This window comes from Haemaphysalis longicornis, unplaced genomic scaffold (assembly GCF_048455015.1).
Source record: "Haemaphysalis longicornis isolate Haplotype H1 unplaced genomic scaffold, Haemaphysalis longicornis Haplotype H1 scaffold_9, whole genome shotgun sequence".
In the NCBI taxonomy this organism is placed as follows: domain Eukaryota; kingdom Metazoa; phylum Arthropoda; class Arachnida; order Ixodida; family Ixodidae; genus Haemaphysalis; species Haemaphysalis longicornis.
The window spans coordinates 86,323,782-86,347,983 of NW_027526460.1; the positions used below are offsets into that span (position 1 = coordinate 86,323,782).

The 24,202-nt window shown below is 46.1% G+C and overlaps 2 protein-coding genes across 5 annotated transcripts in view; one reads left to right on the forward strand and one right to left on the reverse strand.

The window, feature by feature from the left end:
* LOC144152548 (uncharacterized) overlaps positions 1–7,302 on the forward strand; it is a 495,420-nt gene extending 488,118 nt beyond the window's left edge. For all 4 annotated transcript variants that reach the window (XM_077683846.1, XM_077683842.1, XM_077683844.1 and 1 more), the window contains exon 23: positions 1–7,302. In XM_077683846.1, the coding sequence (XP_077539972.1) occupies positions 1–120 (120 nt within the window). In that variant the 3' untranslated portion in view covers positions 121–7,302.
* Positions 7,183–24,202, reverse strand: part of Noi (splicing factor 3a subunit 3 noi) — a 23,257-nt gene continuing 6,237 nt past the window's right edge. The window contains exons 8-17 of the mRNA XM_077683849.1: positions 23,785–23,857; positions 23,604–23,669; positions 22,312–22,380; positions 20,947–21,014; positions 19,366–19,537; positions 15,090–15,251; positions 11,684–11,794; positions 8,982–9,072; positions 8,825–8,880; positions 7,183–7,473 (exon numbers count right to left, since the gene is read on the reverse strand). Coding sequence (XP_077539975.1) covers positions 7,396–7,473; positions 8,825–8,880; positions 8,982–9,072; positions 11,684–11,794; positions 15,090–15,251; positions 19,366–19,537; positions 20,947–21,014; positions 22,312–22,380; positions 23,604–23,669; positions 23,785–23,857 — 946 coding nt within the window. The 3' untranslated portion in view covers positions 7,183–7,395. The remainder of the gene's footprint in view (positions 7,474–8,824; positions 8,881–8,981; positions 9,073–11,683; positions 11,795–15,089; positions 15,252–19,365; positions 19,538–20,946; positions 21,015–22,311; positions 22,381–23,603; positions 23,670–23,784; positions 23,858–24,202) is intronic.

Sequence of the window (24,202 nt, forward strand, 5' to 3'; positions counted from 1 at the left end):
CTCACCTGGTTGACGAAACTCCGGGACACTGTGGACCGATGGAAGAGGACCCTGCAGAACACGGTGTTCCGGAACCAGAGGATAGCAGCGGCCAGCAACAACAGCGCGCCACCTAAATAGGCCGTCGCTCCTCTCATCCAAATAGCACCCGAGCCCCGTGGCGTATCGTGCGACGCAGCAAAACCAGGGCTCGCATTTTCAAACTACGAACGCTGCGCGCGTCGAGGACAAACGGCCGTCTTTTCAGCACGCTACCCGTCTCCTGAACGGGACCGCAAAGTGTCTTGAGAATGTTCCTGACGCTCCCTCGTGACGCCGCACGTTTCCACTGTGGTCCCGACTGGATCGCCCGGATCGTCGGAAAAGCAGCATCAACGGCTGACACGGCAGACCACAAAGTGGCGTATCTTAAGACAGTGTAAAGACCATCGTCTGGACGTAGCATTTCCTTTCATGTGTCCTCACGTCTTCACCCCCCCTCCCTCTCTCTCTCCTTTGAAGAAGAAAAAAGGGCGAGCCTCTTGTACACATTCACATTGGTTTTGTGCCAGACCCTGGTTAGCCCTGTGGTTAAGCATCACCCACGCCAGACCTTACAAGCACTAGGTGTATGTACTTGCGCACGTGTATATACGTATGTATAAGCAAACATGTATAGTCATACTCTTTGTACATTCGCGGATGTGTCCTTTCTCGCAAGCCTGGTTAGTCGTTGCGCGTTCTTGCCTATAGCAAGCCCGAAGGTTCGCAGCAGTGAAAAGTGACGATGAAAGAGTTTCCAAGGCGCCCACCAAGATCCTGCCAAACTTCTTCTCCAAGTTGAAACAGAAATTGCAGTTTTAAGACGTTACGTAAAATACATAATACTTACTGTTCTTAAAATCAAAACAACGCGAGAAAAAACTGCCACCCGCATTTTCTGAAAGACAGGCACATGATTCAAGCTTAAAATCCAGGTGGGAAGTTTATGAACTGGCTATACGCGAGAAAATAAAAACTACCTGGAATAACAAGAAAAACAAATCTAAAACTTGGTGTTTAACCACAGAACTCCTTGTTTTGCACTCATTTGGAAGAGCACTCAGTATAATCTCTGATGCTGGGATTAGGTTTAAAACCATGGCTGTTGCTTGCACTGGAAATGTGGCCTTTGAACAGGTCCCTATTACTTAGGAAAGGTATTGTACTTACGGGTTGAATTATATTGCTATAAATTTTTTTCATGATAAAGTAAGAATGCAAAACATTATTTTTACCTGTACATTGATTACCGATTACACCTTACAACAAGCACAAAAAGATGTTGAAAAGAAACTGCAGTAGCTTTAAACGTTATAGCAGCACTGGTGATGGTGGTCAGTGCTGTTTGGACCTGCTATAACTTGGCATCGTCCTGTTGATTAACTGACTGCTAGTGGACATTACACTATTTCCAGTGAAGCCTGGAGTACTTAAGAGTGCACGGGAATGTTGGCCATCAATGACGCACTTGTGGCATTACAGAAGCTGTTCACTTAGCCTTGCAATGACACTGGATGATTTTATAAGACAACTAAAAGATTGGGCTAAATATCTGGACACAGTTCCTCACAACATTTTGTGAAACTGCTAAGCCAATTTTTACAACGCTAAGGACTTACCATTGCATGACTGACAAAGAAATAAAACTGCGTGACAGACGACCGGCGAAGACAAGAGGAAGACAGGACTGCATTTGTCCTGTCTCTATCTTGTCGCCGTCCTCATTTCTCGTGCAGTTTTATTTCTTTGTCAGTCCTGAACTAGCCAGCCAGCAACCAAGTCCTTTCACCATCACATTTTTTAAGTGCAGGGCACTTTAGGGGCCCGGCTTGCCGTTGTAGCTCATCCCCGGTCATGCTATCTTGCCACCGCACTCACGCGGCATCACGCACCCAAACAGAGGCTTCGAAAAAATAGCCACTTCTCCCTCGATTCAGCCTTCCAGCCAAGAGTTAAGAAGATACTTGAACAAGAGCTTTATATAAGCAGAACCGTTCGGAACTCATGGAACAGCTGGCACTTGTCACACATGTTCCCATTATTTGGGGCAAAGAAAACTGCAGGTACGTTTGAGGCAAAATATATGTGAATAACCGGCAGTCCCCATGCCCATTTATTTAGGAGTGCTCATGGGTTGAAAGTGGCCCTGGGAAGAAAAAAAACGATGTGTTCAAAATGATGCAAAAAATGCTCCAGCCCGAACACGATGAAAGCAAGCACAAAAAGAACAGAACTCGCGTTCATGCTGTTCCACATAGAACAAGGAACAAAAGATAAAGAAAAGGATGCGAGCTGCCCCAGGAGAAGGCGGAAAATTAAATTGCATTGAACAAATTTCTGTCCAATTCGGCAAAGATTGACAGAAAGGGGGGGGGGGGGGGAATTAAATTGCATTGAACAACCCTCTGTTCAATTCAACAAGAAAAGATTGACACAAAGAGAGGGAGAGCTTGAGGGGTGATAGTCAAGGGCGGAGAACAGCGCCACAGCCCCTCTCACGAATCACTGCTCTGCACTTTCAACAGCCTTCACACTGAGTGGAACTGCTTTAAATTTCTTAGTTAGACTTGCAGTAAAACGAGCTCAGTAGATTTTTTAAAAAGTGGTTCAATGCCCAAGTTCCCATTCAGCCAAGAGGACCCCAAGTGGTATGAACTTGTATGTCATGTTACATCGGTTATAAATAGGGCTTGTGGTTGTAGTGTCAACTGCGCGTAGGACTGTCTGGGAGCCCATTAACTGTGTTCATCTTTAGGAAATACAAAGATGCCTGGATGATACGAGTGGACCGAACCACAGTTGTTCAAGGAAGGAAAGCCCCTGTGTTGATTTCATCCAAACATTCAAGCTAACCAAAGTTTCTCGAGCTACATTGCCACAACTCGAATTTATTACAGCAGCATGTAGCTTAACTGGTGCAAACCATTTCCTCATCCAGTGGGAATCCAAAGCACTTTATTTGTGAAGCTCAGAATAAGAGTAAATACCAGAAACCCATATCCCAATTACCTCATGAACCACTACAGCAATGTCACATTTCTGCAATGGGCTTGATGTGCTATCCCGGCGTTGAGTAATCTCATTTAAATCTACGTCAGAATAAACATCGGCTTTTTTCTTTTTTAACCTGACATGCTAAATATCAGCTTTTTGTTTGTCCCTGGATATTTTCCACGGGTTAATGTGCTTGTAAATTAGTTAAATGCCATTCCTCCCATGTGCGAGTGTGCTGTCACAGCTTATGTGCAATCCTGATGCACAGGTGACGGTGCAAGAGAAACATTTATGAATTTAATTTTCTAAAGAAATAAAATGCACGTAGATTTGTAAAACTCGAAACATAAATTTCACATGCTTGGCCTTACACCTTTAACCTAACTAGACAGTGCAAAAGCACTTCAAGCAACTGGTTGCGCTAAGCTGTAATCTGAAACTTAAACTGCTACCTCTCCAAGTGATGAACATACCACACAGTTGTAGCCATTGCATCTTTAGTGCAATGTGCAGTGGCATTGCTTCCCTTGGCTGTTGGAGCTCCGACAATAGCTTTTCAATGTCCCAACTTGGTTTTAGGGCGCATTACTGGATGCAAATGCATCCGTGAAAGCAATGATGGCCACGTTTCGTGCACGGAGCAGACACTACAGGCTTCGACAGCACGGCATTATAAATTTAGCTCTGCCGCGGAACTCAGAATCCATCGGTTACCTTTATAATCTATTGCGCAGCGCTCATGCCGCGTGAGGAAAGACATGACAGTGTTCTCTGACAACAAGGTACCGTCACAGATAACTAGCCAATGGTGTTCCCTTACCCAAGGGTGGTGAGGAAAGACGTGACGGTGTTCACAGATAACAAGATAACGTCGCAGATAACTAGCCAATGGTGTTCCCTTACCCAAGGGTGGCGGAACATGATGGTGCGGCCACCCCGAGTTCTTTCTCTTGCCCCCGTTCTTTGTGCGTGAGTGGTTCGTGACACACCAGCCTGCTCCCGAGTACAGTCGTTTCTCCGGTAGAGGTTCGTAGGACGCAGCGGCAGTTTGTTGTAACTTGAACAACTCTTCTTTTTTTTTGCCTCCGCGAGGAAGGCAAAAAAAACTATGACACCTGGCTTAGTACACAAAATAACCTGCTGAGAAATGTGATACGACGGCCTCCCGTCGAGGGAGATGTCCTGCTGGTTATTTAACACACGAGGAAACCAAATGTATACTTAGCAGCACAAGAGTAGGATTGCATGTGTGTATATACGTGAGAGAGAGAAAGGGTATGCGGCCGTAGGGGAATGTACATACGTAGTCGCCGCAACCGCCGTCGGTTTCGGAGCAGTGCCACCCTGTTTGTTGACCGCACGTAACCTTCTTAAACATAACTTCCTTATTCGGGTAGTGTTTTACAAGAGTGTACATCTATGCAACACTTGTTTCGTTCTCCCCCTGTTCAAAAATCTCGTTAGCATTGTGTTTTAAAATACGGCCCCTCCCCCATCACTTGTCTTGGAGGCCCTGATTCTTCGACGGTAGTCGTCAAGAGAGTGCCTTGCCTATGCGGTCACTGCTTATTATTTGGTGGAGTTGTATTCGTGCATTTTCTTGCTTGTGGTACGTGTAGCTTGTGAACAACGGTGTCCAATCAGAATGGCACATGGCGGAGAAAGAGACATTGTTTCGTATTGCTAGCATCCACCTAATACTTCACACTACTGCCTATGTCAGTTCCCCTTTACCCTTTATTTCCAATCCTACAAACCTCGTTTACTGCACTAATGCTCCCTGTTCCTAAAAGAAATTACAAAGCCATATCTGCACTTTGGCACACAGACCTGCCTGCAGCACAAATTCATCATCTGCATCCACATTTGTATTCAGCACCATGGGAAACCTTGAAAGAAGAAATTTCTTCCGGATGTCAGACATTGTTTGTTGAAGACGGTGCGGACTTGCTGCAATCGTGAAAATCTTAGGCATGACCACACTCTAGAAGAACAGCAAATTTTCACTGGCAAAATAATAACATGAATGAGGCTAATTGGTTGAAAGCCTCGATTAACTGCATCTGTTTGCATGAAGTTGCCTGATTAGCCATTTTACCAAGTTTTGGCCAATTGCCCTCCGTGGGCGTATGTGTTACGCCGTACACGACAGATGCAGCAACCCGAGCATTAACAGCTTACGCTGTAAAAAAGTGTGTTAAAATTGTTGGAGCTTCATGTTCCAGTAATTTTATTGCATGCTTTATATGAATTCAAGGATTGATTGCTAGATGTTTCAAAGACACGGCTTGGTAACCTGCTTTGACCTGGAACACCGCACAACAACACAGCTCAAGGCATGAAAGAAAGAAGCATCTGTGGGAAAAGTGTGAAGGTCTGACCTCAGTTGCTTCTAATGGTCTGTTCTATTTACAGCTGCACAGCCCACAAGACGAGAGGTCTTCCTAGAATTTCACCTATCCACAAGTGTGTGAATTAAAAAAAATCATTGTGAGGTCCCGCTTAATTTCCAACATGTACCTCTTGTCGCGACGCAATGTGCCCTCATCATCTATTTTCATCGGTTTGGCATGCCGGCAGTCTTGGCGGGAGCGACTTGCCGCGGCCACCGCAGTGTAAATATTACGCGTAACGCGCACTCGCCAACCTCTCGCGTAAATGTAAATAGGCAATCCATTGCCATATAGCCAGTGTTGATGTGCTTCCTAAACACAAACGAGTATTTTGCACTGCACCCAGCATTTCACCCCGTCGTGTTTTTCGAAGTGCCCACCTAAGACACCCACCACAAATCACCCACGACCCAAAAAGCCAATAACGCTGTCGCATCGCTGGGCGGCACTCAAATACACGCAGAGACCAACCACAGTCACGTTTTTTCACGAGCACCGCGGTCGTCATTTCTTGTTTTGCACATTGCTGTTGAGATGTGCTGTGCAGTCCAATAACCCAGCACGACGCTTTCAATTAGTCATATACCCACTCGTAAAAGAAAATTCCCGCATCCGCCAAGAGTGCGAGCTGTTAAAAGTGAGGCTTTTCCCGGCGTGACGCGCTCTGAATACGCGTAACCCCCGGACACGGCCATTCTAAATGAAGAGTATCTAGATATTTTTATAGGAATGCGATTCCCCCTCGACAGAAATACCACTGTTGCTGTTAGTCGACATAAGGTGTTAGAGTCTTGATACACTTCTAAAGATGTTGTCCTCCTCATTTCCGAGCAAAACTTGCGAGACTGGACAGGCAGTTTTTAAGCCCAGCTTCCCAAGGTTTCTTGAAAACAATAATAATACCTTAGAAAGTGCCTGGTATAAACGAGCCTGCAACGCCACTTTCGCAAAGACGCACCAACAGCAAAGCAATGTTTGATCTGGATACGTAGGCAATGTAAACGGGTGTGGACTTTTCGTCGCCTTCTTTGTTCCGCTGTTCCGGAGAGTTGACGATTAACGTAATACCCAGAACCTGTTTCATGTTCATCTCAAAGTTGCATCTTTAGGAGAGAGAGAGATACCGGACATCACATTACAGTACATCACCTCGACACACGTGCCAATGTGAGTTTCATACTCCTGAACAGTCTTGACGTAGAATGTTTGTATACTGCTCTTTTGAACCCTGTGTGAGCAAACGTGTACTTTTTCTTCTGCTTTGTAAACACGAAACGCAATGAGCTTAACCCTGCTGTTTCACTGGAACCCCCAAAAAAACATGACTAACCTCGTACGTAACATCGCGAGACGAAGTAAAAAGCTCTGAGGAAATGTTGCCCTCTATGCTGTTGGGCAAGGGTAAGTTGACAGTTTGTACAGAAACAAACCAGAAATTAGAACACAGCAGTTACTGTAGATGTAATACGAGATTTTAAAAATTCGAGGGAGTTCGGTATTTGACCCACCCTACTCGATTTCTAGCTGTGCAAAGAACGTGTCTGTCAAGTGCACAAAGGAAAGCCACTAAATCCTCAAATATTGTGAAAGTTTGATTCGATTTATTCCTTCTTCTCGGAGCATCAAAAGAGACTTCTTAACGCCACGAACACTGCGTGCCAATGTTGTGCTTTCTTTGTGGTCGTCGCTGTTTTTCACACTGTTCACGTGCCCGAAAAAAAAAATAACCGTGCATCAGGAATGTGTCTGTAGGAAGCAAGACGCACACCGGAACTGAAGAAGCGGGGGTAGATATTTTACTATGTGCACATAGTCGAGCATCCACGACTGAAATCCAACCATTGTTTGCAAGTGGTGTTGTTGTTTGTAAATAAAGAAAAGTCATTACCTTCGAGTCGTCTATTCTGCCACACACGCGGATGACGGCCACAAACAGAATTACAATGATGACGAGCTGGGAGCGTCAAACAAACAACAGATGATTACATCAAAGCAGCCCTTGGCGTTTCAGGTCCTCAAATGTCTTCTTGTTGACCACATTTCCTTGGGTGTCTTCATATTCCTCCTAACACAGAGAGAGAGACAAAGGAAGAAGAATGCATGACTGCCTTTAAAGGTGTACATATCTACCTTACCATATTTACTCGCGTAATGCTCGCACCCCTAGGGTGAGCTGCCGAAACTCGGATTTTTTGTTTCCTCGCATAATCCTCGCACCCCCAGAATTGCAACGGCGAAAGTCGCCTGCTTGCAAAGCCTGCATGATGCATGCATTCATTCGTCACCACTCCATTTGGCAGAAAGTGTGGTGTATGCGGACGTGCCAGGCGCATGGCAGCCTAGCGCCATCTCTCAAAAGCTACTCACGCTTTTGTTAAGCCGGTTTCGTGTTAGCGCTACTAAGCAGCATTTGCGCAGCCCGCGGTCGTCCCTTTGTTAGAGGATCAGCAGTCAGTCTAATCAGTTGTCAAGTGCTCGCTTTCTGCCATTTCGAGGAGTTTTTCACCGCTTTTTTCTGTGCTAGTTTCGATGCCACTTCGCCACGGGGTGGTACGCCAGTTATACAGCCGCTTTCAAGCTGAAAGCTGCCGAATACGCCATAGAGCACGGCAACCGCATCGCAAGCGGGCACTTCGGCGTCAAAGAGTTCAGCGTGCGCTACTGGAGACGGCAGCACGAGGAACTGAAGGCGACCAACAAGGCGTGCAAAGTTAAAGGAGCTGTGCACTGAGCTGGCTGTCACTTCAGGTGCCCTAAAGTCCATGCTGCAGCCATTGGACGTTCTGAACAAGCCGTTCAAAAATAAAGTTCGAAGGATATACGTTGAGTGGATGGCCGAAGGCCAGCACGCTCTGACGATGGCCGGGAAGATGAGGAGACCGTCTGTGGAGCTGCTGTGCAGCCGGATATTGGAAGAGCGGGGAATGATCGCTGCAGACATCGTCAGGAGCTTCAAAAAGATGGGCATATCGAATGCCCTGGATGCCACTGAAGAACACATGGTATGTAATGGAGACGAGGCCTCTGAAGCCAACGTAGAATCCGGAGGGGACGACGAGGCCACGAGTCTGACAATCAATGTTAGCAGCACTGACTCGGACTAGGACCGTTCCCACTACCAAACGCGGGATAGTGAAGCTGGGCAGCGGATGGCCGCAACGAATAAAGTTTTGTTCTTTGTGCCTATGTTGATCTTGTACTTTTATTAAGAAGGAAAGTCCTTCTTGGAAATGTCTCGGTTCTGTATAATGCCTATTAGAATCTTATTTAAGCTCCTTCTTACCACTCGAAATCGTTTCCCCGCATAATTATCGCACCTCTCTGCTTCATAGGGATTTTTCCGGGACAAAAGTACGAGGATTACGCCGGTAAATACGGTAATTCACACACTGGACCGAATAACATTAGAGCCTCACCTCTGTGCTTGCCTGGAACCTTTCCTTGGACTTCTCGTCTTTCAACTTGTTCCACACTGAAAGGTGTTGCATGAAAGTAACGGGGAAAAAAAGGAACATTAGGAGACTGCGCTGCTATTCCAAAAGACTGCATTTTCAAACAGGAAGCAAAGCTTACGGGTAAGCGCGTCTTCGATGAGTGTCACATTTGCAAAGTGGGCTGTGTTGGGAATGCCCAGGCAGCGCATCCCGTGAGCATGCCGCCATTCCTGGGTTTTAAAAAAAAAGAGAGAGAAAACACAAAAAAAAGTTGTAGTCAACTCTAAACACACACACACCCCCTCTGAGACACACTCCCTACTACGGGAATAGAAGAGACAGTATATCCACATGTGCATACCTCTCAACGTTCTTTCTTCTTTCAGGAAATTGAAAAAAATATTTCCCCGGCACATTCCCCAATTCGCAATTAGTGAAACAGTGAAAAAACAATCCTGTACTAGAATTCGGGCATATTGCCGCACCATGGACGTCGGCAGGATTTTGTCTTGAGGAGGGCAAAACCGCAGTAGGTTAAAAATGTATGTAAAATTCCACAGCATCCAAGGTATAGAACGACGAAAGCTCATTTTTGTTCTTACGTTATTAAAACTACGGAATCTTAAAAGAGCCATGAAGAGAAAATACAATCAGAAAGTGGTCATCTCTGTGAACGCTTTTCGCCCCTGCTTTTAAATTTTTTCCACAATGCAGCTGAAGGACGCCGAGAAAAGACAGACTGTCAGTTACTGTTGAACAAAGCCCCACTTTGAAACAACGAATCATGCTAGACGACTGCTCGACAAGGACAAGTGGAGGGGAACATGATGGCCGTTTGCAGAGTGTGACCGATACCGAGATGTATCTCCTCAGCAAATTCCAGATAACCCACAGAATATTTATTAAAGTCCATGTTCTATCACAATCGACAGCTTCAAGGTTCAGCTTCAAAGTCGGAAGTTTTCGAAATGGTAGTATTTCTTTACTGACCCGCAGAGCTTCGTTTTTAAACCTTGTTCGTTCCCTAGGTAATGCAATAAAGGCGAAAAAAAAAGGCGGTGGTGTCTCCAAATTTTCATCTCATGCTGATAGCAGAAGCCTGTATATCGTAGGGCTAATGAGCCAACTTTATGGGTCATGGTTGAGCGGAACAAGGACATTAGTCCTCAAATAATAATCAGAAAGAAAAACAAAACCACAATATTGGTAATAAATCAGCTTTGATTAGTCTTTTACCCCGAAAGGGGGTGTACCCCAAAGTTCTGACCACGAAAGACTGGGGCCGGACTGTTGGGTTCGTTGGAGTTTGCCTTCCTTCCGCGGCAATGGTGGTAGGGATACCTTCAGATTCAGCCCGATTGTCGGATTTTTTTTCTCTTATTTTTATCAAACAAGGGACTACAATAAAATCAGCATTAGGTTTTTTTTAGAGAAGCTTCTGAAGTCCATTTTAGATTTGCAAAAAGCTAAAATGGATGAGCTTCGCGCTTGTCAAACATCTTCCCGATGCTCATAGACACGAGCTCACTTTAGTGCGCAGAGGCTGCATGGTGCTTTAACTAAACTTTTCTCTTCTCGTTCTGTCTACCCTACGAGGTACACATTGTTGCCATGACTGGCTAAGGTGAGAAGGACTGAGTTTTCTACACCACACAAGCTGAATAACTGAACGCTGGTGCTGCCCATTTTAGGGTGCCTGGGTGCACGCCCAAGTGCTTTTGAGCGCACACCCAGAGACTCTTTCCTGAGTTTCTAAACGAAGAGCCTGCGTCTCAGCACCCTGCCATGGACGCACACATTAATTGTGGTTATGCTGAGTGGCCCCTCTAGCTTTTTGTGTTAAACACGGCAGATGCCCGCAGGATTGGAATGGGCTATCATATTCGCCGGAACCTAGTTCCTTGCAGTCATGGCCTTGAAGCTTTAGCAAAGCTGTGCCAAAAAAGTAAATGTGTACGTTTCGACTCCCAGCAGCAGCTTCCGACTAGAATGTTTCACATGAACGAGCCCTTCCAACACATTTGACATGGCCCTTGAGTGGCTCTGCACCTGCTATCAGGCGTGCGGGGTCATTAACGAAAAACCCAGGCTTCGCTAATCCGAGGATGGACAAGGTTGATCCCCTTGAATTCATTCAAAGTAAAGACTACGGTATTTCAGGAAAAATGCCACAGGCAGAATTTGTGCGGTAAAGGCATCCAGGGGTGGCTGGCTTAGGCCTTAGTTTATGATGCCTACTTGCATTCCTGCTGAACAAACCCCAACAAAAGCTCGTCATAACGAAATCACTTCAGTTGCGTGCATTTTCCACTGCACTGTTTGAGTCCATACACCTACAACAAACAGTGGTGGCTATAATGCGCACAACTTAAACAACATTCAGAGGTGCACAAACCGACGGTGCATGACTGTGTACTACCCCGGCTTTCAATGTCTGAATTCATCAAATTCATCTGAAACAGTATGCATTACCGTCGATTATGAATCCCTCAACTAGCCACCCAATTCAACATTCTTAAGTTTTGAGCAGGTGGGCAAAAACGTGTCATAGCACGTGACAAACACCAGCGAGATTCTTCCCTTTTTTTTGTTCTGGCTGCGATTTTTCCGGTGTACTTTTTTTCCACCTTTCTTTTTGAAGAAAGCAGGGTAGTGTTCGTCAAGCGGTCACGGCATGCAAGGGGACAAGCAGGAACCAATTTGACGACTATCTCACTCATTAAAGGGAAAAGCCAAGACAAGACAAGACAAGCCTTCCCACCCAGAAGCCTAGCTTATTTCTAGCATGCTCAGGGAAATCGGCTGAGTCAAGCAGACACTAAAGGGCGAGCAGCAACTCACAGCAAAGTGCCTCTGGAAGGCCTTGGGACCTCTGTAGACAAAGTTGCCACAAATCTCGCAGGTGTAGCTGATGTTCAGACCATGGAGCTTGTACAACCAGTATGGAATGGGCTAGGGAAAAACAGGGAAAAGTGAAAAGTGAGCGTCATTTCTAAAACATTCAACAGGACTCGAGCACACCTCAGGGACTGCAAAGAAATATGATTTAGTGCTTCAAAAAGGTACTTCACAGTGCTGTCTTTCGGTACTCTGATAAAGTCAATTCATCTGAGATTTGCCAATCGAACACCGCCACATAGTGTTAACCGTTAACGACAGGTTGATGAAAAATTGCAAATTCTCAAATTACAGCTCGCCAAGTTCACTGCATCTTTGGTTGAGCACGAGCCCTGATATGTGTACAAATAAACACAGCAATGACAAACGCTGTGCCCCCTGAATGCATGCTGCGAAACTTTAAAAAATGCACTACTGGGGGGGAACAAAAAAGAAAAAAAACACATGTTACAGTGAAACTTTGGTAACTTGAAACCGGTCCACAAATTCTCAGAATATCAAAGCAAACTTGGCTCACTCAGGAAAACTGGGAACACCTTTTTGTGTCAACTGAACTACCCCACAGACTCTTCAGACTTAATTAAGGAAGGACATGGCTCTTAATAAACTCTGTGAAACTTCCACTCTTGCTGCTTTTTTGGCACTGCTTTTAAATATGCCATTATTTCTTGAGTAAGTCAATTGGTTCCCAAGATAATTAAAGTTAACTAGTCATTTTTGGAGGAACAATACACAAACCAGTGTTAATCATAAAAGTGTAATCCTTATATTCCCCAATACTGTGAACCCTGGTGAGTGCGATGAGAAGATTGGTTTTTTGATTCGCCACTAGGAACTAATTTCACTATGTATTAAACTTTGGTGTTTAAAATGGGCATTCAAAATGTTTTTCTGCCACTGGTGCCCAGGTGGCTCCAGGGGACAATGCTGAGAGATTCTGCCCTGATCGGTCGCACGGGGTGCCTCCCCTGCTCCCGTGGCTGGGATGACGGATATCGAGGTCCGGGTCCCATGCCTTGAGCGAGCGAACGGAGCCACTGCCTCCCCGCAAGCGATAGTCGTGTCGTCTGGTATATGCCCTGTATCTGCCAGGCAATAAAGCCTTACTTTGGATTGCCGAAGCCCGTCTACCACATGTGAGTACCTAAACCCATGCGCGAGGCTTCGGATTCCGCAGGGGCTTGTGACGGCACGTAGCATTCTCTAGCAAAGCTAGTTGGCGTCCTCTGCTATCCTGCACGTTAGCCCACAAGTGACGACTCTGACGACGCGTTTGCAAAGCCTACTCGGGTAGTGTCTTCGCAGGAGGCCCAATGCATGATACAGTCCCTCAGGGACTTCGTTTCTACTAAGGACCTTTCACTCAGCTAGGTGAAGCACTTATAGATGCTCTTGAAAAAGATGTGCACCAGCTTCGCGTGCAGCAAACAAAGCTTACCGACTACGGCTTCTTTTCTGCAAACTAGTAGTAGTACTTCCTTGCTTGCACACAAATAAAATGTTTTGAGTTCTGTTTCATCTTTTTATTTCGAAACCTGCTTATAACAATTATGGGTTATAATGATTGAATTTCCTTGGCACTTGGATATTGTTATAAGTGGACTAGGCTGCATCGGCTGCATCTCTTTGCAAGCCTTACTTTGCAGTAACTTCACAGCTCAGCTCTCACACTACAAGAAGTGCTTCATTGCTAGTCGTGTGTGCCTAAAAACGATCGAATCTTGTCAAACGTATCCAAACACCCCGCGGGTCCGCCTTCTCTGCAGATTTTTCTCCCTGGTCCCCAGCGCCGAGTATGACCGACAAGCATGCAAGCTAAGCCCAGCTTCTTCTGCTGACGAACTTTGCTCGACAGTGGCACCTCGCTCCAATGCTGTCCACAAAACTAAGTGAGCCCCGCTTTGTTGATGCCCAGAAAGACCACAGCCATCACGATTTTTTTTTGCACACGTGCGCCATTAAAGGGTGGCGTCCTTGCTTTTCGAAATGGTAGAGTGAGCTGCAGGCGGTTCAAAAATTGTCAACGCTATCTTCCCTTCTTCCACTTGGGCCGCTGACTTGGGCAATGATGGCTGCCTTATCTTGTAGCGATAAAAGCTCCCGTTCTTGATTGAAAGCAAACATGCCGATTGCCGCACGTGCAACAAACGCACGCGCCCTATCCAGGATAGCCGACTAGTGTAGCCCAAGCCAAAGACGTGCCGTGAGTCCCCATGTGGTGCCTCCTGGTGGTGCAAGGCTGTCTTCATGGCTACCTGCTGCACGGTTTTTTATGCAAACAAATACGGCGGCAGCCATGCAAGCGTGCTGTGGCACAAGTTTACGCACTTTGAGTCCGAAAACAATGCGTTTGAGCACTTTTTGGACACTGTTATCCTCAAATGGGTAGATAAAATTCCAACCGGACTTGCAGCGAATTTCGTTAGCACAGGATCGCCTTCCAAAAACGTTTCATAAAACGTCGGCTCCTACAGTGTGAACTGGCCGGAACGGCGGCTGACAGAAACACAGCTGGATGAATTTCATGGGTTCCGGCTGAAATAACTTCTCAAAGGGTAAGCGATTTGTTTCCTTTTTTTTTTCCAGGAACACAAAAACGTTTCTTAATAATAAAACCGACCAGAGCCGAGGCTTACAAATAGTGTTTAAAGAAGTCTGCATCCCGCTACAGATGGCGGGAAATGGCGGACGTACTCCGCAAAGCTCGTTGACTCCGCATCTGCTTTTGATCTAAATGTACCGTTTTATTTTGTAGAACACTATTTTTTAGCAACTAACATTTTGTCCACAATATAATGTGCAAACAGCAAACCGTGCAATAAATATTCGCCTGATTAGAATCCCGATTTGCGCAGTCATAGGCCCGTTTTGGGCCCACGCAACCCGGTTCCACTTTTACGTATCGTTCCCATCGAAGCATACGACCAGTTTTGGAGTTTGTGTTGACAGCAGCGCCACAGTCTTCTCTAGGTATTATTGTATGGATATGATCACTACAGTATTTGAAGTGCACACCAACAAGAGCTTCATCACCATCATCCTCGTCAACCTGCTTGCGACCATTACAGGATGAAGGACTCCTCCATGTTCCTCACCCACTGATGTCTAGCAATGGCCGAGTCCATCCTTCACCTCCGAATATTCCGGTTTCATTCATGCCTCCATAGATCTAAAGGCCTCCTATCACTATGTAGCATTTACAGCATCCCACGGCTTGCACTCCATCCCAAAATAGCCATAAAGAAAGCAAGGGCGACAACTTTGCCCAAGTCCGTAAGAGAATTTTCAGGCCCAGAGTCTGTACGCTAGGCGAGAAAACAAGTGGTCTCCGAACATAAGCCCTGCTCACCTTTCCGTCCCAGCCAAGGGGCAGGTTCTTGGGATTGTAGATGACGTCGTTGTCCTCGTCCTCAGACTCGCTCTCGCTGATCTCGTTGTCCGACTCCTCTCGCTCACCCACGGTACGAGCCTGCTTGCGCTGCACGTTCTCCTTCGTGGCCTGACGCTGCTCCTGCATGCCGTCAAACGCACCAACAATGAACCGTCAACACTGAAAAAAAAAATCCCTGGCTATCTTTACTAACGTGAAACCTGAGGAGGGGCGAAGCATGCACTGTATAAGCGTATCCTTGGTGCCCTGGCGTTTTTGCCAATGGAGAGGAAACCGTTGGGGGGTAAAGGTATTCAGCTTTGCTGTAAAAGTCTCTTGTCTTTGAAGCACGAAGCTCTCTAGCGCGAGGTGTAAACGAGTGTCCCGGTGTTTTAGTGCCGCGACAATGTGAGATGACGATTACGACGACGACAGGAGACGCCAACAGCCCCAGCTCCTAAGGGGCTTCACCCCTAAAACCATTTTGATGACACTAATGCGGTCAGGTTGCCGTGACGTACGCAGACAGATTTTGCTTGGTGTCAAGCAGATGTCACAGATGTATAAAACGGAAAAAAGACCGCAGGCCCCACCACCTTGGTGTAATACTGGGCCACAGCCTCTCTATAAGCCGTACACTCTAAGGCAGCCCCACGGTTCAGCTTCCACACAACGCACTTGAGTGACCAATTCGTGGTGCCCGGATAGCAAATTCGCCGACTGACGATGTTCAGCATACCATTTGACTAAAAATGACCCGCCGCGGTGGCTCAGTGGCTAAGGCGTTGCGCTGCTGAGCACGAGATCGCGGGTTCGATTCCCGGCCGCGGCGGCCGCTTTTCTGATGAAGGCTAAAAGCAAAAACACCCGTGTGTACGAGATTTCGGCGCACGTTAAAGATCCCCAGGTGGTCAAAATTAATCCGGAGCCCTCCACTACGGCGCGCCTCATCGCCTGCGTTGCGTCGGCGCGTTAAACCCTACAATCAATCAATCAATTAAAATCAATCAATTGACTAAAAATGTGATCTGCACTGTGGCACTCACTGCACAGTGCTGAATGTCATGCTTGCATTACACAATGCCCACTGTATGCTCAACTGCTCAACATCATCATTTGGCAAGATTTTATAGTTGGCTGCACGAAGTGGTCACTCGAGTGCGTTGTGGGGAAGCTGAACCATGGGACTGCCTCAGAGTGAAGACTGGAGTCACAGCCCTCAGTCCCCGGCAGCTGTCAAGTCCATTTCGAACATATTTTCACTTAGCAACACATGATTTTCTGTCTGCTCACAGTGTGAGTAAGAGGGCACACTGCAACCAGCAGTGCCGATGTGGAACTATTACCCCAACCTATATCATCACCAACTTAATGTGTTCTACAGCCAAGAAATATGTCTCACCACACTTCACTGTTCGACATTTTAAAGTTTTTTTTTTTTTTTTACCTTACAACAGAAAGTGAATTATTTGCTGCCGACCCATTAATAACTGAATCATTGAAGATTTTTTTAACCCCGCAGGAAAACTAAAATATGACTCAGCCTTGCATATGACTGGCTGCAACTATGGCAACATTGCTCACCACATTTTTTCCTCCTCATCTAGTCCAAACAAAGGCAATTTAGTCACTGCCAGTCAGCACTACCAAAGTGCACCAGAAACACTGCTCAAACTTGAAGGGACAGACAACCGATTTTTGCCAAGTATATGTTCTCTATCCCAAATGAAAGGGCATCCCTAAAAACACCTGAACGCAGAACGGTTTTGCTGATAGCGCCATAGAACATTTTAAATCGAAATTTTTTAAATCTACAAGTGTCCTCCCAAAAATAATGCTCACAACCACGGCATGCAGTAGCAAGACAATGTACTTTTGCCTGTATGCGAGATGAAAAGCGGTATTTAAAAACTTGCCCCCGGCTAAAGAAATTGTGAACTACAGGCTTTCTTATTCCTTTATGCGTTTTTTTTAATCACTAGAAGCAGCCAGCTGTATGTACTGATCACCTAGTATGACATACTCTATTGCACGGAGGTGCCATCTGTTGGGATAGACAAGAGGTAGAATGCTGGCTTCATGCAGTGGAGGTCAGCCGCTGGATCCTCCCCGGGTGCATAACCTTTTTTTTTTTTTTTTAAAGCTGCTGTTGGCATTTTTGGAAACTGAAAACGAATATTTCGACAGAAATAATGCCCCCGACTCAGGCAGAATCACCAAACAACATACAACACACGCAGGAATCTCCTTCACTGGGTCTGTTTACTGAACGCTGCTGTTGACTCTGGGCATGGAGGTTCAGTTAGCCACAGTGAGAGTAACCCAGCGGTGGCAGGAGGCGTGTCTTTAAAATTTTTTAGAAGAACATTTAAAAATACGTATACAATTTAAACTTATACATACACTTGAGTTGAAAGGTTTTCAATAATAGAATAAATGTTTCAGCAGTTTCAGTAGCTGCAAGGTTTGCGGGTCACGTGACCAGGACACGTAATGTAGTGTCCCGTTTGTACACTACAAACTGCCACCTCTCAGATTTTGGAAAGTTTAGTGCCAAATTAAAATTATTTCTGCCTGCTTACTTAGAAATTCCTCGCTGTTACCCCGCTATATAAAACGCTGGCCTTTATTATGAGTTAGAGAACATATACTCAACAAAAATCGGTTGTCTGCCCCTTCAAACTTAAAATTTCGACTGCTGCTTAGCCAATGGCCAGTCATAACTGGATTCATTAGAATTGACTCTCATTGTCTTTTACAGCAAGGCCAAGCAAAGCTACTGGAACTTTTACAGCAACGAAGAAGTGGTGCCGTTATGGCCACAGAGTTCACATGGCTGACTCGTGCATGGGCCCCAGCCTGCCTGAAGACCACCATTTATCCTGACTCTTGATTAACTAATTCTCCTCTCTTCTAAGAAGACACTGACACTTCCGTCAATGCGAAGCTAAAACCCACCAGGAGGCACCGAAAGAAACGGACTGCAAAGCCTGTGCGAATTGGCCGTAACAGTTCCATTTCTCTGTTGTCGTGAAAGTTCAAGCGGACCCAGATTTGACAGCGAGGGATAGCTGATATCACGACTACACTTTAAAGGAGCCATGAAGAGAAAACAAAAGTTTGTTTTATTCGAAAGATTAGGTGTTTCATAGTACCCCAAGCGCTTTCCCAGAAGCAAATGATGCTTTATTCACTGAGAAATAAGGCAATTTAAGCCAAAATTTTAAATCTCCCGCTAAAATTGCACATTTGGTGACGTGAGCAATGGTGTCACACGGGCCGGTCCATGAAACAGATACTTAGTATGTCGACTCCATATAGCACCCACACGCGGGAGTCGACCGAGACGGCGGCCATTTTAAAAATGCTAGTAAAACCTAGTGCACCCGCAGCCCTAGTCATGGAATCGCCTGATCCGGAGAACAAAATTCTCGCCGAGGAGCTCGGGCTTGCATTTAACAACCTCACACCACTTGAACGCTCAACGCTTCTAAGTGCACGAGCGGCAAGAGTTGTGGGATACGCGGTGGACGGGAAAGCGACCATTCCGCGATAGCCACAACAGACGAACGCCCTGCCGTCGGCACCGCTGCCTCGTCAGCGCCGTCGCCACGGACGAATACAGACTGGTACGTATGTGCCGTATTTTTATTACGGTTAATAATAGTTCAACTTCAGTAGCAGTATCCCTTATGCCAGTTGGCCGGTGTCGTGTATGGAAAGCCGTTCGCGCGAGCTCTCTGCTTCGACCAGAAAGATACGAGCGTCAATGCGCGGTGTTTACGGCATTTTTCCTCCAAGGTCAGAGCGCCTCGAACCCGAAAATTCGTCTGCGTGACGGCGAGATGTCGAGCTCGGCCAGGCGGTTGTTTCGTACGCATTGGCGCACACGCTTGCGTGTTCGTTCGGAACTTCAACCGTTTACTCCACCGTTCTTTGTCATAAAAAGAATGTGCAGTATGTTTCACGGGCATTTAGCTCGTTATGCAAACTGTAAGCCCTGCCTAACATGCGTTTGCTTTTGCCGGCCTCCGCCAATCGCAGAGCTTAGCCCATGTGACGGCATAGGTTCTGTTGCGGGAAATGAGCTGGTGGGTCGCATGACCATTCCCGTTTTTCCTAATTATGTAGCTTATTTGAGCGAAGTTTGCGTTATAAGTGGTGTCGTTATGGTTCTAACGAGGCAATCTTTCGAATGAACCAAACTTGTGTTTTCTCTTCATGGCTCCTTTAACGATCGGATATTCCCACTGACCGAGAGTATCTCTGCGAAGCGGTACAGCTGCGCCTCGAGGGTGGCGATCTCGCGCTGCTTCTCGGAGTCCCGGTTGCGTCCGGGCTTGGAGCGGGCAAAGAGCGAGGGGTCCAGCTCGCTGATCTGCTTGCCCTTGGAGTGGAACAGCCGCTGGGCACGCTCCTCCAGGGTGCTGCGTTGGTGACCACAAGGGAGGGGGAAGGGAAGGCAAGGCGATCAGAGCGACTTCAACACCCTGTCAATAGAAAGTTGTAGCAGAGGGGAGAACCAGTCATGGTACAGCGCCCGGTGCATGGGCAGTGCACCTGCGCATGTGCATGCAGTAATGTCAGTTGCCTACTGGGTACCGTACCGGAACCGGTTCTCCCCTCTGCTGCAACTCTCTAATAGGCTGCTGCCGGAGGACAGCATGGTGCCGAGTCCAGCGCCATTTGTCAATCATTTTAGTTCAGAAATGCAGTTGCAGGCAGGGAGGAAGCTAAATATTGCCGCGAACCATTCATTGGATTTGTTTATTTGCGTTTTTGCCCTTACCACCCGGATGCGCCGGGCTGTGTTATCTGTTTCCTGAGTGAAGCACATGCTCCATTTTTTCTTATCTCATTTGGTAGGAAGAATGTTTCGCCTTAACGTCACTAGCCTAGAATATCTATTATCTACAGCGTTCGTGATGTAATTCGACAGTTTGTGATGTAATTCGACGCTCCCAAAGATAAATGCCTGCAGAGCAGACGCCACGGCATTCAATTCGCTGACGCTCGCTTGAGCACGTCATTTTGCTGATTGCTGCTTCGCCGCCTGTGTATTCAGTGAGTTATTAGGGGAGAATCAGTTCGCTCCAATAAACTTGTTTTTCCTTCAAGACAACTGCGTCATATAGTTCGATTGACCCCGTCAAAGGTGTCCGTCAACGGACATTGCCCCCCAGTGGAATTTCAAAAGAGCTCATTTCAAGGTGGGGAGCAATCATACTCCAAACTCCAAGAATACCACGGTTGCGTGTGTCGCCTGACCCAAATTTTCCCGTCCCAGGCATTATAATGCTCACATGAACACAACACGCAAGTGTTAGTCCGTTACTCTAGAATAAATCACTCAGTGCCTTTGAAAACATCGACAAACTGGAGTGGTGGTCTGATTCTCCTGGATTGACCATACTCTACTGCCCCGACTGCAATCAATGGACACCAAGACTGGAGCAGCGCTCATAATGTGACATGCTACCATCCCCTTCCCTCACACCCCCACTTCACCCCACAACTTTATTAAAAACCTTTCGTCATAATTAAGCCTTTCGCTCACCCCTACACATTTTACAACCGAAATACTAAGCCATCGCAATAGGTGGCAACACTTCCACTCCAGCATTAGCACCACTAGTGGCCCTCTGATGCAGCAAAAAATTTCCCACATTTAAATTAAGGTTTTCATCAATGATTTGCCACCCCAACGAATAAAATTTCGGAAAACAAAAGCACACTTAATCCAAAACAGGATAGCACTGTCGCTAGAGGCATTGGGATATTTAACTTTTATGGCGAAAAAAAAAAAAGAGAAACTAGAGCGCAGCACGCCTCTCACCCTCCACACTTGAGGCCAAGGGCCATCAAAGCCGACTTTAATCTGTCCAAACCAAGTGAGGCCAGCTCCTGCGTACAACAAAAAAAAAGAACACATTTCAAATGCAACACTCTTTGGGCAGTGCAAGTAAACCTGCGCAATGTTTAGATTACATTGCCAGGAATACCTGAGCCAAGTATTGTAAGTACACGTGAAGCGGTGAGCGTGCAAATCGCTGTGAAAGATGCAGAAAAAGTTTTCCTCATTATGCACCCCTGGCATGGCCGAAATAATGTAATTTAGGCCAGAGGGCTGTACTATTTATTGGCTGTCACTGGTAAACTTCACAGCTTATTTCTCACATTTCCTGTGACAATCCACCGTAGTCGGCGCTGTGTACCAACTTCTTCTATGCCTGAACCTGTACGCACAGTTTTGGCGTTTCTTTTGTGTTTTGAGTCGTACGGAGCTTGAGTGACAAGTTCAATGCTTTTCTTTCAACCAGACCACTTGACAACAAACGTTCATTGCTTCAAAAACGCCCTACCAGCCTGAGCGCGCACTTGCGAGCAGGCAGCCATTTCTGCTTTTTTTGTTGCACCAGACCGGAAATAGGCCCATCCACATTGTGGAAAAAAGGAGAAAACTTCTCGGAATGTGATATATTTAAGGCCGCCAAAGAGAATGCTGCGACCCGCCACCCTCTCCGGGAGAGAGCACGCAGCTTTCGTTGTGTTGCGCAGTCGAGTTGAGAGGGAACAAATCATCGCTCGTAGTTTCAGTGCTAGTGAACGGATTTTCATAATTGTTCATAATTCCTGCGACAATAGGCTTCACACCAAAATACATTCTGAGTAGTCGATGGCAAGTGCTACAGGGTCCCTTTGAGGTAGCTCTAACGTGGCAGTCCACATAATATTTATTGCCTGAGGTACAAACAAGCCAGCCCAGACCAACATTCTTGCAGCCACAATTGGATCAGCCCTAAAACAGATTCAAAGTGCAGGAATAACCAAGTGCCTGTGTGTAATTTCTTTACCAATTCTGCCTCCAATATTGAAGCTTGAAATGAATTGAGGAATGAAAACTTCAATTCGGGTAGAGTTGGCATTCCGGCATATGCAAGAGACCAATGTGGATGGAAAGGTTAAAAAAGAAAAATACTACTTCAGCAAAATTATGCCACAAAGGCGAACACTTGCAACTGGTACATTTTAATTTTACAAAATTTCTTCCGTGTATGATTGCATGACAAGAGGGCAGAAGAGGGTGGGTAGAGATGACCACAACACAGCTATTGAATGTGCAATAAGCATTTTTAATCTGGGAATTAAGTGAAAAACCGTCACTGCCCCTTGCTCACTGCAAGCACAACAGAGCACTTGCCTCCCACGAAGAGAACGCCGACAGGTCTAAGTGAGCTCCAGCATGAGCCAATGCACTTCCCGCCTCTTTCTGAAATGAAACAAAATAACAGCACATTGTTGAAAAAGCCAAGAAGCAAGCAGGCACCAGTGCAACATAGTCATGTCATACAGCCCATGTTAACAGCAACTACATCTAACCATCTGCCTAGCCCCCCCCCCCCCCCCTCCCCCCCTTTTCGTTCCAACATACGTTTCAGTAAACTGGTATATTGTAGACGCAGCCACACATCACGGAAATAGAAAGCTCCTTAAGCCTAATTTTACACAAATCTGCGACCTACCTCTGCTCTTACGTGCTGGTAGCGGACATGCTCCGAAAGAACAAAATACTTATGGTTTGCGAAGTTTAAGTAACATCAAAGCACCAGCCAGTGGCACTTTTTACACAACATGGTGTTAAAAACATTCAGACGCAAAGGGAATAAAACAACACTTAAATTTTACACACCTCACTCCAGCATTACTAGACACCCTCACAGGGCCGGGACATTGCCACAAATTCTATCTAGTCTTGTCAAAATACGAATCATGTGACTATGCAGCAGCATGGAGAATTTCGTTGTAAGTCACAACTACCCAGTCTTTTCGTTCCAAGTTATTTTTTTTCGAAAGTGTGCGTGTCAAAGCAGGTGGCATTAACAGGGCATTGGATCGGTGTTGTCAATAGACCTCCAATACGCCTGACTGCTGCTTAGTAAGTGTATGGGCCATTCCTTGCTCCTCAATGAATCTCCTACATACAGCAGCTTTGAGCCAGTCACCATGTGGCAGAAAAAATTCAACTTTAATCTCTGTTTCCTTGCTCGAATCCCTTTTGCCTGCCCCTGGCTAAAAATGTCCCAAGGTCTTGCCAAATGTTCCCAAGCCGCAAATAATTAACACTGAAGCGCAAGTTCTGAATGCAACCAGAATATCTTTGTATGATTACATACCTTATTCCAATTATAAGGTACAAACATCCAGTTTGATTTCAATACTTCATTCAGCGTTTCCTTCAGATTGTTTGTGGCCTGGAAACCTTAGCATGGCCCGGGGACTTTTGACTGACTGCGCGTGCACGCAATGAGTGGGAGCAAAGTCCTAAGCATGCATTAAACCCACACAGTGCACAATGCATTCCACTACAAGAGAGCAGGGCATAAACGCCTCAGATACTGAGGCCCAATCGCAGTGGGCGAGAGCAAAGAACATCGTGTGGGCAAAATGTGAAGAAAATGTGCAGCCTTCTTTTTTTTTTCTCTTGCCACCAACCTGCCATCCCGGGAACGTTCCAGCCTCCCACTGCTTCTCAAAGTCAGTCATGACGTTCTCCATTTCCTGCGGGGGTGAACGAAAGCCATCACAAAGTGAGCTTTTCACAATAGTCACTTGATATGTGCTGCTTACATGTAGGACAGGTTAAAAAGATAAGAAAACAGCACAAGAAACACACCTGGTTGATGTCCAGGAGAGGCTTTACTCTCAACGTGTAGTCCTGAAGATAGTCGAGGAGGCAGTCCAAGTACCTACGAACACGGGTAGGCAACATGGAAGTGTTTTTTAAAGTTTAGACTAAAGCTTCCAAACGACTTTGCAAAACTTAGGCTGGGTTAAAGTACGGCGACAACGGAACTATAAAAGCAACAGAATCGCTAACAGCGTGGTTTTGTTAGATAATGTTGCATTTTTTGAAACGTATCTTGCGACGCAGGTGGTCAGAATAACCCAGCAGACCATGGCTACAGCATGTCGCGTATCACGGCTGCTGTATCAGCGTGTTACACATCTCCACATACTGTGTTGCTATGCCCTCACCATGCATTTCTTTAAAAGTTTTTTTATAAGCTAAATTCTTCCCTTCATTTTATTCT